The following is a 14330-nucleotide window of genomic DNA, read 5'->3' as shown; positions in this document are numbered from 1 at the left end:
CTCTGGGATACTTGTTTTACTGTGGCTTTGTGGCACTCACTCTCTGGACTGACTGAAGGCATGATAGATCTGCTGAAAGGAACACAGATGCAAGGCTTTATCCTAAAATATCTGCCTGCAATTTTAGGATGAAGCTGTTACTTCAGGACTGGATATGCCTAAGGAAGAGTACTCAGCATATGGAATTTATAAATAAAAATACTGGTTGTATTAGGAGATTTTACAGTAACGAAGTTTGATGTACTGCTGAACTTGATAGAATTCTAGGGCTTTGGTTTTGCTGCTGATCCTCTAAATATGGTTTTTTAGTTGTTTTTTTCCTAGAATATGAGCTGCATTTTGAAAGGTGGTGACAAGGAAGTAAAGTTTTTAGTTTTAAATAAATCCCAAATGTAAGGTTCTTACTGAAATGTTGAACCCCACCAGTACTTACAAGTGTCTCTATAAGCAGTGATCAGACATAGCAAATATTTATTTAAACACTCTAGCTTTCATAATTTGTCTAGTGCTCTTCATGAAAGCTTACTTTTCTTCTAGTGCAGTTTTTTTTTAAGGATTTGAAACTTTATTAGTCATTGTTTGATATCATAGCAATAGGAGCAAATCAATTTGAATTTTGTTATGACAGTGAAATATAAACTTTTTGAAAGTTAAAGATTTTAAACTAGTAGAAAAATGATTCCCCAACTTTATGCACAAGCCATAAATATGTGTCCTCCAGCAGTGAGGTTTGTGCTTGAAGTCCAAGATTAAAAGTCAGGAGAAAAAAAGGCACCAAATCTTTTATCTCTGCTGCTGTAGATTAAATTCCTCTTTGCTATTATGCATCTATGTCATGTTAGGGGATCAGCTATAGTCCAAAACTGTATCCAAAACTGTATCTCAGGAAGGGGTATATAAATCTTGTCTGTAATGGTGTTTAAATCTCTTAGCCAAATAGTGTGTGACCTGGTAGCCTGATGTAAGACAGGGCAGCCGCCGCGTTAGGCATCATTGCAGTGGTAGAAATTGCAATTTTCCATTGAAGATAAATTAGGTGGTACTCTGCCTTTTTACTATGGTTAGTGATGAGTTGCACAAGTTTGTGATAACTTAGTGAGTAGACTGGAAGATTTGATGATGATCCAAGCCCTGCTTAAGTTCTCAGATTTCAATCTGATTTTGTTTGGCCAACATAGTGATGGCCAGAAGGGCCATCTTGTTTAGTGAAATAAAATACTCAAAAATTTCAGCATAAGCTGAATGTGGTGAACTGGGGAGCAAGGGGAGCACTCCAGTGTCACACTCCAGTACCTGTCCTTGTCTTTGTCTGATCCTTTTAGCTTACTTGCCTCTTGTGCTTTCTTATCTCCTTTTATGCAGAGGCCTTAGCCCTCGTCTGGAGTGTTCCAAAACTGAGCTGGAAATGGTGGTACTTGTTATGAAACCTTCTTTGGCATTGTGCTTACTGAAAGCTTGACTGCCTTCTAAAAAGCTATTCAATGTATGTTTTCTATTCTAGAAGCTTATTCCACTGAAATACCACCTGTTTAGTTTTGGGAAGTACATGGAACACAGGAGGAATGTAGATTTTTATGGAATCTGAGATCTGTTCACACTGTATTGAGAGTATTAGACATGGGAAAAAGAAATTTTTTAAACACAGATAAAAGAACTGACCAGAACATTCTGCAAATGGTACTTTATCAGAACCAAATATACTATCTTGAGTTTAGTTTGCTTTTATAAACTTACTTAGATGATTTCTGTTTGTGCTAAATGTGGGATATAACAGGAAGATTGAATAATTCACCAGCATGACTGTAAGTAGTGGTCAGCAGCAAATGATAATGTTCTAATAGGGATAGTAGGTCCCAGCCAATCTCAGAGGCTTGTAAACAGAAATGAAACAAAATGGCATGCAGGCAGTCAAATTAGCTGGCATTAAAAACTTGGAATATTCTGCTTTTTTAGTGTCCCTGCTGATCCACGCTTGACAGTGTGAAGTGGGGAGGAGGAGATCCTCCTTGAATGGTTGCATAACACAGGCACAGAACAAGCATATGTTATATTCAACTAAGTGGGAACTTAGATGTGCTTTATAAAATGTGTTAATGACAAAAATGTTTCAGCTTCCAAGGCACCAGGCTGCTTGCATTCCTTAGTCCTTAATTGGAGGTTTATATGAAACCTCATTTCTTGAGTACTGAAACTTACAGATACAAATAATGTGATAACCAAGACACACACTGTTAGTATTTATGAACACATGGAGTGACTAGTCTGACTTGTCTGTATCATGTATTCCATTGTTGCTGTATGTTGTTGTATGGTTTTGGATTTACAACTTCCCGTTTTCTATCTGTCTGGACTTCTTGGTGTTTTTAGTTTGAGTTTGTACAGGTTTCAATTTGTTCCAAAGGTGATCTGGAAGGGATGATTTCTTAACAAATCATGGTTATGAATATTTCTTTTATGAAGCAGAAAAACAACTTGAAAAGGCTAAAAAGAAATTCTGTTTTCATTAACCTTCAAAATATCAAGACTGTCAACCCAGGTCTTCTGCGATTATGCTGAAGGACTGAGATATATACTGTTAGCTCCTGAATCTTAAATGAAGCAGCATATGTGTTGAATCTTTAATAAATTCATTTTTTTCCAAAATGTTAGACACTAAAGTGAAGTGGGTGTCAGTAAAAACAAACGAAAGTGGAGTTTTGAGCTTCTGACTGAAAATCCCTTACTCTCTGTTATTGCATCTCTTTATCTTAGCTCCTGCAGCTTTGCTTTCCCCAGTCTATAGCTGTAGCATACCCTGGTCAGCCAAACCCAGCTTCTCAGTGTGAGAAAATGTTCAGGGTAAGGAGCTGCTGTCTAAGGGCAGCTGCTCCTCTCCTTGCCCTGCCCTGCTTGGCATTGGCTGCTATTTGCCTTGAGTGTGGAAAGTCTGTGGGACTTTCATGCTGTTCAAAAGGAACTTGGTAGCAGTGAGGTGGACAGGTAAGTAGCTGGCCCAAGGTCATCGCTGTCAGTTTGAGGACTTTTTTATCAGTGGGCAGTGGTAATGCTTCTCCTCCAAGGACAGACCTTGTATCCATGAGGGTTGTTAGAGTTAGAAAACTTGGTGGTTTTCTCCTTGTTGCAGTTTCAAACGATGGGTAGTGTTTTGCCAGCTATCAGGCCTTTTTCTGTCAGGGAGGTGGTGGTTAGGAACATTCTCAGCTGGTTTCAGAGATCACTCATTCCCTCCATGCAGATTGACTACAGTGGTTTGTGGCAGTCTGGGATTTTTATCTTTGTGAAACCTGGAGGACAGATAAGCTCCATTTCCTGTGTCGTTTTTCTTATCTGCATAGCAGCTTTGGAAATTTATAGTTATCTTCTGGTGTTTCTTCCCCAGTTGCTCTGGGGTTTTACGTGTACATTCATTTGTGAATAATAACCTGCATTTCACTGGCATAGAGCCTGACTGCATTAATGCTGTGTCACTACAGAATTTTTCTAGATCTTTGATAGTTATACAAGCTGCTAATATTTGAATGTTTCTTACTTTGCCTCTTACTGTTCACCTGTGATACAGACATTCTGATGGAAGCATGTGCTGGGGTTGCTATTACCTGTGTTAGTGTCTTGAGATTTTCAGGAATGAGACACACGTAAGCTGTTGTTCAACTTCTGCATTTAATGGGAACTCTTGGTTGCAGCAATTCAAAGCTCAGTGCAGGGCTCTGTCAACCTCTCCCTCTTTCCTCAGTCCCTTTTCATATGTTCCTCTCTACTGTCTATTCTCTCCCTGCCTTTGGTTTCCATACCCTTTTTCCTGGTTGTCTCCCCTTTTCATTTCTTTGCCATGTCTTTTACTTCAGTTTTCTTTGCCAGCTTGATCATGTGTTCCTCTTTTTCTTCTCCTTCCCCCCTGAAATAACACTCAGACTTCTGTCAAGCCTGGTATTTAGGCTTTTTGTCTTGAAAAACAAGCCTGAGGTAATGGCTCTGTGATCAGGGTCATGCCAAGAGTGTTAGGTGGATCCTGGCAGGTTTCTGATGTATTTGGATACATCTTCATCTCACCAGCACACCTGGCTCAGCTGCATTGTTAGTCTTGCTGCTGAGTGTCATTTGTCGTGTCTCAGTCTGTAGATTGTGTCCAGCATTATACAGTGGTTCTTTCTAAATCAGCACCATAAAAATTTTCATTCAGTTTGTTCCATTTAGTGAGGGCTGCTTCCTTTAGTGACCAAAGCAAACATACATGTGTTGCCTTTTTTTTTTTTTTTTTTTTGTTTCTCTGACTACTACTATAGGAACTGGAAGGTAATGGTCTACCTTTGAAATTCTGCCAGACATAAAAGTGCCACTTGAAGCTGAGCAATGCCTGTATCTGTGCCTGTGCAAAGCACCACACGTGTGCCTAATCACGTGTCAGAGCCTAATCCAGGGACCGTGAACTACTGATGTGGGACTGTACATCTGAGGGACTGTGTTGATTTGTAGACCTTTTGTTTCTGAAAAGAAAGGAGCAATCTGGTTATACCGCTGATGCATCTGTGTGCCTGGCTGGTGGTTAGAGATGGTAGCCAGGACAGAAAGCTCTTGCTCGTTTTCTGTCTATGTTGATGAATTTGTTTACTGTCAGCTGTGCTTTATGCATCAACACTCCTGTAAATGTAACTTTTTAAAGTGTTTTTTACACTGTCTTCTAGAAATTTCTAGAAAGCATTTCTGGAGTTGCAAGTTGTGTGCATGATTCTGAAGTGATTTGAGGGCTGCATGTACTGGTTTGTTGCCTCCATGGTACTGCATATGACCTTGGGGTGACAGCATAGGTATTGATAAGTAATGTCTTACAAACTTGCTGTGCAGCTTTACTTGAATCTGTTTTCACCTTAAATTTTAACATGGAAAGGTTTGCTTACTGTTGCAGGATTAACTTCATGGGTGTTTGCCTTAGAATGTTATGAGAGCCCTTAAGGTTTTTACCAGTGTGTGTATCTGCCTAACAAAGTACTCTTTCCTTCACATTGTTTACATGCACGCAGTTTTTCATGCTGTTATTTTTGAAGTGATGCTCATCAGGGGGTTAACTTTGTTCTGGAAAGAGGGCAGGAATGGAAAGATGAAGTGACTTCATTTGCAGAGTTTAGCCTGGAATCAGATACTGCTCTAAACTGGGCCCTGGTTTCTGAGACATTTGAGTATGCTAGGGAATAACAGTGTTTAACTGCTCTTGCTAGGTTGACTGATAAGTGTTTTGTCTACTTGTGTTAATAAATGCATGATTGCTTATCAATTCCAAGAGTTTATAATGATCTCAGTTTTCAGAATGTCTGATAAACAAACTGGACATGAGGAGCAAGCCCTGACATAAACTTAATGTTGTATTTGTAAAGAAAAAGATCCCTTAAATTTTCAAGCTCACAATCTGTAAGGCATTTTAAATACATGAAAAGTATGCTTGTGGTTTGTTTTTTCTAAGCTTTCTTTTTCCATTCCTATTCTTTTCTGCCATTTGTGTTACATGCAGGCAACTGGAGTTATTTCGGATGGGGAGAGCAGCTGAGTACGTAACAGTTTGATTTCTTGCAAGCTTTCTGATCGTATAGTGATGCAGCATGCTCCAGTACAAGGAAAAGTGGAAATATTCATGCATATAGAAAGTCTGTTCTATTGTATTTTCTTTTATTTTCACTTAGTCTTCATATTTATGTGGATGGATGGCTGTTCATTTTTTCACTTTTTAGCTTTGTTTTGGTTATGTTTCATATGAGTTGCTTGTGCCTTCTACTGGAATTTGAGAACATGATGGTGGAATTGGACTATTATTCTTGTCCTATAAAGGTGATTCTAGTCTTTTGCTTGTGTGTGTCTTCTGTGTTGGTCTTCATACCTACGTAAACCCAAATCAGTGTTTGAAGTAAGGGAAAAACACAAGGAAATCTGTTGTCATTGTCTTACTAAGATGGGATATGGTGGGAATATATTCCAAATACTACAAATACGAGTAAATCTGAAAGAAGAAGTGACTGTTGCACACCAGTGAGGTTGTAGGTATTATGTTCAACCTCAGTGGGACAAGTATCATGGCAAAAGTTGCAGGGCTTTGGTTTCACTAGTGCTGACCAGCCTGGGACAGGAAAAACTCAGATACTGCAGCTGTCTGTGATCTGTAGAGCTGATGCCACACCTGGAGACTGGTGTGTTAACTTCTGGTTACGCTGCAAAAGTTTTGTTCTTTGTTCTAGAAAATGTGCCTTGGCTTTCTGAAAGTGCTACAGATGCTAACAGGCAAGGTTGAGCACAAGCTCAAGATACAGTGTGTGGCTTCCGTAGTCTATAGAACATGCAAGGGTTGATCCATCGGTCTTAAAACAAAGGTGTTTGTTCCACATTTATGAGACAAGAATGAGAGTGTTGCTTAGGGGAGCATGCAAAGAAAGGTCACTGTGGCGGCATCCAGCAGGGCAGAGATTCTGCTTCATGCTTTTCCATTTTTGACATAATGGAATTTGGAGAGGACGCTCTTACTGCTTCTGAGACTAATGTCCAGCTAATGTTACAGTACATTTCATATGTGGGCCTGTTCTGCATTCTACAAGTCTTCCACTAGTGACTTCCCCATTTCTTCTCCCACAATATTTTTTGTCCGCCTTGTTCCCCTGTCTTTGATCAAATGTAAGTTCTTTGTGCATCGTCAGTGTTGACCAACTCGCTTGTGCTGTCAGTGCTGGATGTCTCAATTGTTTATTCTTGGAGGTGTGATAGAATAACCAAGAGGTAACTAATTTGCTTTCTTACACTAATGAAAGAAGGACTAGTGCCCTAAATAGCTTTATTTCCCATTTTTGGGTATTTGGATGTGAAATGGGGAGTTTAGGCATTAGTCAGTGAGACGTCTAGGAGGGCTGTGTACATGTATTTCTCCTGTTTATCTGGAGAGTCAGTGTGTGGTGGGTTTGCTTTAAAAGGTCCCTCCATCCTTCCCTCCCCTTCTTCCTTGCTGTGTGTCCTCTTTGAAATCATTTTAGCATCCTTATAGTCAGCCTTGGGGCACTGTTATTGGTGTTTCCAAGTGAACTCCATTAGCTTGACAATATAATGAAAAATATGCTTCTAATTGTAACATTTAAAAAGCAGCTGAGAAGGAAGCAGCAGAAACAGCATGTTGGTAGCTGGAAGACTTTTTCCTGGTGAGAGCTTCATGCAAGAGGAGTGCTGTAGCCCAGACCCTTGTTAGTTGGGCAGAGGGTGCTTTAGGAAAGAGGCATCTTGTACTGCTGACCTAGTTTCATTTTAGGAAAGGGAAAGGCTTGAAGAAGTAGGGTAGATGTTCAAGGGAGTCTTTGCACTTCAGCCTGTCAGTTCTGTTCTTGGCTGTTGAAAGTTTCAGCAGCAGAGTATTTTCGAGTGAGAAAAACAGGATTATGAAAGCTCTTAAACTGGAGACTTAGTATTGCAAACATGCTATCTTAAAAATATGCACATTTCTAATGTATTTTTAAGCTATGAGGGCAATACAATGAACTAATGATCTGCAAAGTTCCATTTAAATAATTTCTTAAAATCTAGGCAGTTTTAGCATAAAAAGATATAAGAGAGCCTCAAAAAACACCCTTGTGTCCTTTTCAGATTTTTTTCTTCCTTCTTACTTCAGTAGTCCTCTTTCAGCTAGTATGCATTTTGGTGATAAGATTTTAGAAAGCGTATTTGTCAGAAGTGACCAGTGGTTCAGTAGATGATGGTGTAGTGGGATCTGAGACTTGAGGAAAGAAGCTGTTGGCAGCTATGATGAAAAGAAGTTTAAATGGATGACGGGAGGGGAAGGTGAATTAATTGCAAGGCCCATGGTGTAGAGCTGGCAGAGACTTTTGCTGACCTGGAAGTTATTCCTTCAGTTAGTACACTTTATTTTCTTCCACCATTATTAAAATAGACAAAAGCTGTGAAAAGCTCAGTGCTTGTTTTGGAGAACTAATGAGGGGTTTTGTCCAAGATTTTGCTCAAGTTTGTAGAGGATAACTAAGCTTAGGGCACTGGACATCAGCTCCCAGGGGCTGATGTACACACTGTGCTAGAAAAGCAGAAGACAATTCCAACTGAATATGTTTTGAGAGGTGGTCCTGCTGTGTCTTGGGACCTTAAACCAGGAAAAAACACTTTTTCAGGTGCATTCATCCAGCCACCACTAATAATTTTGCTGCTAGCTTTCCTTCCTGTCCTGAAGTTTGATTTAAAGAAAGCTGCCAGAGGCTAAAGGGGACTAGTTGAGCTGGTGTAGCAGGACTGTCAAAGTGGTTTTGAGGTCAAGATATTAAAAGCACTGTATGTGTTCTACCCTGCAGCAGTCATGTTATAACTTCTGGGGGCGGGAGTTAGGGGGAGAATAACAATCACAGAAGGTATCTCCTTCCTTGATTTTCCCCATTCTGTGAAATCCTGCTGTGTGATGTGACTGCCCCAATGGGTTTTCTTCTTATGCTGCCTATATGCATGAATATTCAATAATGAAACATGAACAGCATGCTTCTGTCCTGCCCTTCAGCCTTACCCACAGCTCTCTACTCAGTAGGTCCAGTGACAAAGAAACAGTTTTCATCCCTTGGCAGCTCTTTGGTATATGTGAAATTTCTCAAACTGGGGTAAAAAAATTACTGTCTTTTTATGTTTATTGTTATGCGTCTTGCTACCAGTTTTACTGATCTTCCGAGACTGAGACCAAGTTCCAACTTTGCTTATAGAAGACCTGTTTGAAGAAAACTACTTGAATTTATTACGCCATTTGTGTTGTGAGGCATATTTTGCTGAAACACAGGCTGTAATGCCTCCATTTGAAGGGGTGCTGCATCCCCAAAGCTACTTCTGCAAGTTCTTGTCAGTGTCTTAATTAAAATTTAAGCATCAGGTATGTTAATGAATGGGATCATCAATGCTATATGTTAGCATTTCAGAAAACTTTGTTGCAAAGGAAATGTGTGCTGTAAGCCACATATGGGCCAGGTTTTAATGCTTTTGATCAGGCTGAGCAATGTCTTTGTTTGAGAACACTTCTGTTAAATAAAGTGAGAGTGCTCATAGGGTAGTTGCAGATCAGCATGACTAAGAGTTTTTTGAGTTCGCTCTTATTTATGAGTTGAGGATTTGTGTCTGGTATTAACATCGGTGGATGCTGTTAGGATTGTGGGGCATACAACAGAGAAAAACCTTGTTCCTGCCTCATGAGCCTTGCATCCTTTAAACGTGCCTCAGGGAGGCATTTTGTGTCGTGACCTCAAAGAGACTTCCTCCTGCTGCAAACCAGTAAGAGCTCTGAGAAATTCTGGTGTTAGCTTTTATAAACATACATGCTCTAAATGTTTGATTAACATATATGCTAATCAGCTGTTTTGGGATGCTGCTTAGAGATACTGTGGTTTATGTCAGAAATTTTTGTTTGATAGTGCAGAAGTGAGATGCAATGGCTGGTTAACAAATCCAGGTAGTGCTTCTGCAACATTCTGATTCATTTGGAATTCTCTGAGCCTGTCAGCTGGTCGGAGTTACTGACCTATAGAAACAGTGTTCTGCTTCCTAATGAGCATAACCGTGTAAGTCTTTGCACTCCCAGTATCAGTGAGTCACTGGATTCAGCTTTTTTCACCAAATAATTTTACTACTGATTCGTAGTTTTTGTTATACATTTGAGGCTAGCTAAATTGTTTATCCCTAAAGCTGTTGGTCTGGTGACTTTTACCAGATCTTAAACCTGTATCTCTGTTAGGCTGCTTTCAGCCTCTACAAGTGCTGTGATGATTATGGAGCCACAGCTGAAGAACTTTCCATCATACCAGAGTTACTTAGGCTTTACCTTAAATGACAGTTTCATCTGATGGGATGAAGAAATTAGTTGAGCAGCAAAGTGAGGCATTAAAAGACTTCGGAGTAGTGTGTTTTCTGTCCAGTAGAAGTAATTATTGTTCATTAGATGGCAGTGGCTCAAGTGTTGAGTAATAACAATGACATTGCTCAGCTGAGTAATAGCTTGTTATTCTTGTGAGGTCAATATGAGCCTTGTGATTGGCAAATAGATCAGCCTTTGCTCCACAGGCTGGAAGTTTGGTGCTCCTCAGTGGGGTTTGGCATATAAAATTATTTCTGTGTAGTAAATATTGCATATGTTTCCTAAGCACTGAGCTGGGATAAAATTGATGGACACTGTGCTTTTAATAAAGCTGAATACATCAGCATATGATTGATACTGATTTCTCTTCAATTGACTAGAGACTGACAAGAACCCTGCAGCATTTAAACTACAAAAAGGCAGGACGCTTAACTCCATTTTCGGTGTGGACAAGCAAATTGAATTGGTTCCACTTAAGAGTGTAGAGCAGGGCTTTTTCAAGTGGCCCATATTTTGCAGATGTTTACTGCTGCTGTTCTTTTCTCCTCTTCCATCCACTTTCGAGTGCTAATCTTACTGTCTTGTGAAGAAACTGAAAAGATCCCCAAGAATAAATTTTACCTCAGATTTAAAACAAAAAAAAGGAAATTGAGTTAGGGGTATGGGAAGCACCTGTGGAAGAAAAGGGGGTTCCCTGATGCTGCATTCCATCTGCTTGGAATTTCAGCACTTAAATGCAGGGTTCTTTAAGGATCTGGCATGTAAAGAGCACTTTCACTTTATTGGTCAGCCTCATGATGAATGACTGTGTAGGACACACACCACTGGATAGCCTACCAGAGAGGGCTTTAGTTTGATTTAAAAAGTCCTTTTTAAACAGACTTGGTGGCAGAGAGAATGAATAATGGCTGATCCTTATTTTCTTTTGTTCCAAGCATGTTAATGGTTCACTCCACTGCCTTATGGTGTGTGTATTTCACTTTAAGCTTGCAAAGATAATCTTGCATCCTGCACAGCCATACACAATCATATATTTTTGATACCTTACCTCAGTATAACTTGGCATTCTCCTTTCCCGAAGGATTATGAAGCAGAAGTGCTTCTGCAGGGAGAAGGACTCACTGGAAAGGAGCTTTTTCCTTTGTGAAGGTTATTGTTAGTGTTAAGTATTTGAGCTTAAGCTAATTTACCCATGTGTGTTAAATGTAGCAATTTTCCCCTATGAGAAGTAGTATAATTGTTTATAGGTAGAACTGCTCTCCCAGTTCTTCTGATTTTCCTACTGAGTAGTTTCCATTAATTTATCTTAACTTAAACTAATACTAAAAAAAAAAAAAAAGGCATACAAAAAATCCAGAGCCACAAAGTTCTGGTTTGCTGAGAGTTCAAGAATGCTGAGAAGAAAGGACAGTATTACAACTTAAAGGTGGAAAAATTTTCAGAAAGAGCTCCTTTCCACAAAGTGTTTTTGGGTTTGTGGTTTGGTTGTTTTGTTTTTTTTTTTTTTTTCTTTTCAAATATCTAAAGGTTCATTTTGGCAGCTGCAGAGTACCTGAAATTTTGGGTGCTGGGGGTTTTTTTTTGTTGTTGTTTGGTTATTTTTTTTAGTTAGAGGGGGTGTTTCCTTTTGTTTTAAATAAAGATGTCTTAATCTGCCTATTAGTAATGGTTAAAGAAAAATAAACTGTAATAGGAAGGGGGAAAGGAGGGTGTGGATCTAATCAGTGCAGTTCCTTGGTGCACACTTGAGAGAACTGGAGGTTATAGCCAGCTCCCAGATGGAGATACAGCCACAGCAGAAATAGTGGTTTATTTGTCATTCTTCCAAAACTAAACGGGCTCCACTGTCCCAGCACGGCAACTTCAGAGAGCTGTGCCCTTAAACTGCTTTTGTCTCTTAGCCTTTGAAGATGCTGACAGTGCTGTGGATGACCGGGACAGCGACTACCGCAGCGAGACGAGCAACAGCATCCCCCCTCCGTACCACACCACCGTGCAGCCCAACGCCTCCGTGCACCAGTTCACGGGCCCGGCTCGCCTGCAGCAGCAGGGAGTCCTGCGGGATTCCTGTGCCGACTCCCTCCAGAATTATGATCTGGATTATCGGGAGCATGTGGCCGCCAGGTGAGTTCTCTGTTATAAGTAGCTCTCCTTTCCCTGTTGTTTTTTCCACTGCAGACCATGAAACTGGCAGGGGAGGGCAGATCAAGGGTTCTAAAAGTCTTCTGGTAGGAAGGTGTGTTATGTGTGTTGTTGACCCTGGGATTCTGCTGTGAACCAGGAAAAATCCATGAGGGTATGTGTTACACCAGATCTGGCAGTTTAGGGAGTTACTTTTAACAGATATGCTCATCTTCAGGTGATTTGCTCTTGGTTGTACTTTCCCCTTACTCTCTGAAGGCTAGAGTAGTGAGTACTTGCTTCTTCTGGTACCATGGCGTAGGTGTGCCTCTCAAGCCAGTGAAAGACGTTCTAGCGAGTTATCCTATTGGGACCTTCTTTCTTGATGCAGATTTATTTTATCTTCTGGATTAGCTCCAGTTCTGTTAGATCTGCCAAAACAATGTATTCAAGAAGAAAGTAACAGATTAGTTGTTGGGGGTTTTTTCCTTCTGTTCCTGTTACCATATAACACTGTTGAATGGTGTGCTTTCTCTTTAGATTTACTTTCAGCTGTATGAAGGAGAGTTTGTTTGCTCAGAATTTTTTTTTAACCATAATTCGGTGGTTTCACAAGTGTTTATAACTTGTGGAAGTATTGAGCATTGCAGCACGAGCTTACCAGGATCAATGGCTGTGAGCTAGAGCTAATTGTGCAAGGTGAAAACAGAAGATTTTGGACAGTGCTGCTAATTTTGGTCAGCTTGCTAAGAGTGGTTCTGTAGAACAGGCTACAGGCTAAGCTCCTGCTTCTGCCTTTGGTGAGGAAGGAACAGGCAGCTACTTAAGCACTATCACAGAGGTGCAGAGTTTTATTTGTATTATATCTGATTTTCTTCTGCCTTATCTCCCTTGGTGTGAATGTTCTTGTCTTCTGAAGTCTGAACCTAAATTCATTGTCTTGGATGGCTGAGGCTAAGTTTTGCCCTTCTTGATGTACGGTCATTAATGGTAAAGGGTGAAGTTTAATGGTAACATCTAATGTTATTACTGTTACTGAGGTTTCAAGAATAGAAACAAATGTGCTAACAAAATGCATTTACTGCAGTGTGATGTGTCATTCCTAGTGCTCTCTTCCTAGTTCATGAAATGTCTTATATATAAGCAAGTTTTTCCCTTTCCCATGTGAGTCTGTGCTGCTGGCTTGCAGTGGTAAAATTGCTGAAGATCTAACTGAGAAGATGAGCTGAGGCTTTTTCTTTTTGGAAGAGCTGAGCTGAACAGTGACGTTGGACCCCCAGTGAGGGGAAGCCAGTGGTGGTGGCGTATTTTTGGAGTTATGTGATTTCTTCAAGTGTTGTTGACAATACAGGTAGTTTTTCATAGCTCACTTTGCTTGGAGTCAGTGTGTGAGTTTGTATCTAAAAGATAAATGTGTTTGTAAGACCTTCCAAAGAACCACTGCTGGTTTGAATTTTTAGAGAATACCAAGCTGGAATATATTTCTTTTTTTTTCTCTGATTTCCTTAAGGTATTGATGTAAAAGCATCTGGACTGATGAAATTTACTTTAAAACCATAAACTTTGTAGTTTGCTATGGTCTAAAATTACTTTCAGTCCAGAAATGCAAATCCTCAATGGTGATCTGAGCATTCCTGATCCCATGGACATTTTCCACATGCCCAACAAGATTCTTTGCTGCATATTTAATCCTATAACATAAAATATGCAAATAAGCTTTCCAAAGAAGGTACGTGGGATTCTCTTGCTTACCAGAAAGGTATTTCTAACAAGCTGGCTGAAAAGAAGTAGTGGGTAGATCTGAAATATTTTCAAAACAAAGTTGTAGCTGAGTATTGCAGGAACAAATTGTATTTGACTTTTGTTCCTAGCAGCTCTCAGTGCTTTGTGCCACGCAATCACCTGATGAAATCACTGTTCCTGGCAGACTGCAGCTGATGGTTGCTGTGAAAATGAGGGCTTGTAGGAGGCTCTCCTGGGCAGACCCAGAAGAACCAAACAAGAACCTGCTGAAACCTGTCTTGAGCTGGGCAGAAGGTTGTCAGTGCCAAAATGCCTCAGCTGAAGCTGTCTGTTCTAGCACCTGGGTTTTTTTCATACAATATTTGGGTTTGCATAAAAAGTTCTGCTTCTCTTTATTAGCTGTTACACGTGATCATATTCCTTTTATTGAAGTAATGTATTTTCTTCCAACCTCTCCTAAGGATGACAAGCAGTAATATTGTTATGTGTCCTTGGAGTGTGTTTTGCTGCCAGCAACCAGTTTGGCTTCAGAAGAGTAGACATCTTTCCCTCAGTTTTGGTTGGTGGGGATTTTTTTGGTTTTTTGTTTAGTTGATTGGTTGGTTGGTTTTGG

The 14330-nt window shown here is 40.1% G+C and overlaps 1 protein-coding gene across 2 annotated transcripts in view; it reads left to right on the top strand.

Moving 5' to 3' along the window:
- The window catches only part of UNC13B (unc-13 homolog B), a 208375-nt gene that overhangs the window by 51464 nt on the left and 142581 nt on the right, over positions 1 to 14330 (top strand). For both annotated transcript variants that reach the window (XM_041468603.1, XM_041468602.1), the window contains exon 8: positions 11755 to 11977. In XM_041468603.1, the coding sequence (XP_041324537.1) occupies positions 11755 to 11977 (223 nt within the window). The remainder of the gene's footprint in view (positions 1 to 11754; positions 11978 to 14330) is intronic.

The sequence above is a fragment of the Pyrgilauda ruficollis genome, unplaced genomic scaffold (genome assembly GCF_017590135.1).
Source record: "Pyrgilauda ruficollis isolate IOZ18807 unplaced genomic scaffold, ASM1759013v1 scaffold220, whole genome shotgun sequence".
NCBI classification, from domain to species: domain Eukaryota; kingdom Metazoa; phylum Chordata; class Aves; order Passeriformes; family Passeridae; genus Pyrgilauda; species Pyrgilauda ruficollis.
This window is presented reverse-complemented; position numbering and strand designations above follow the sequence as displayed.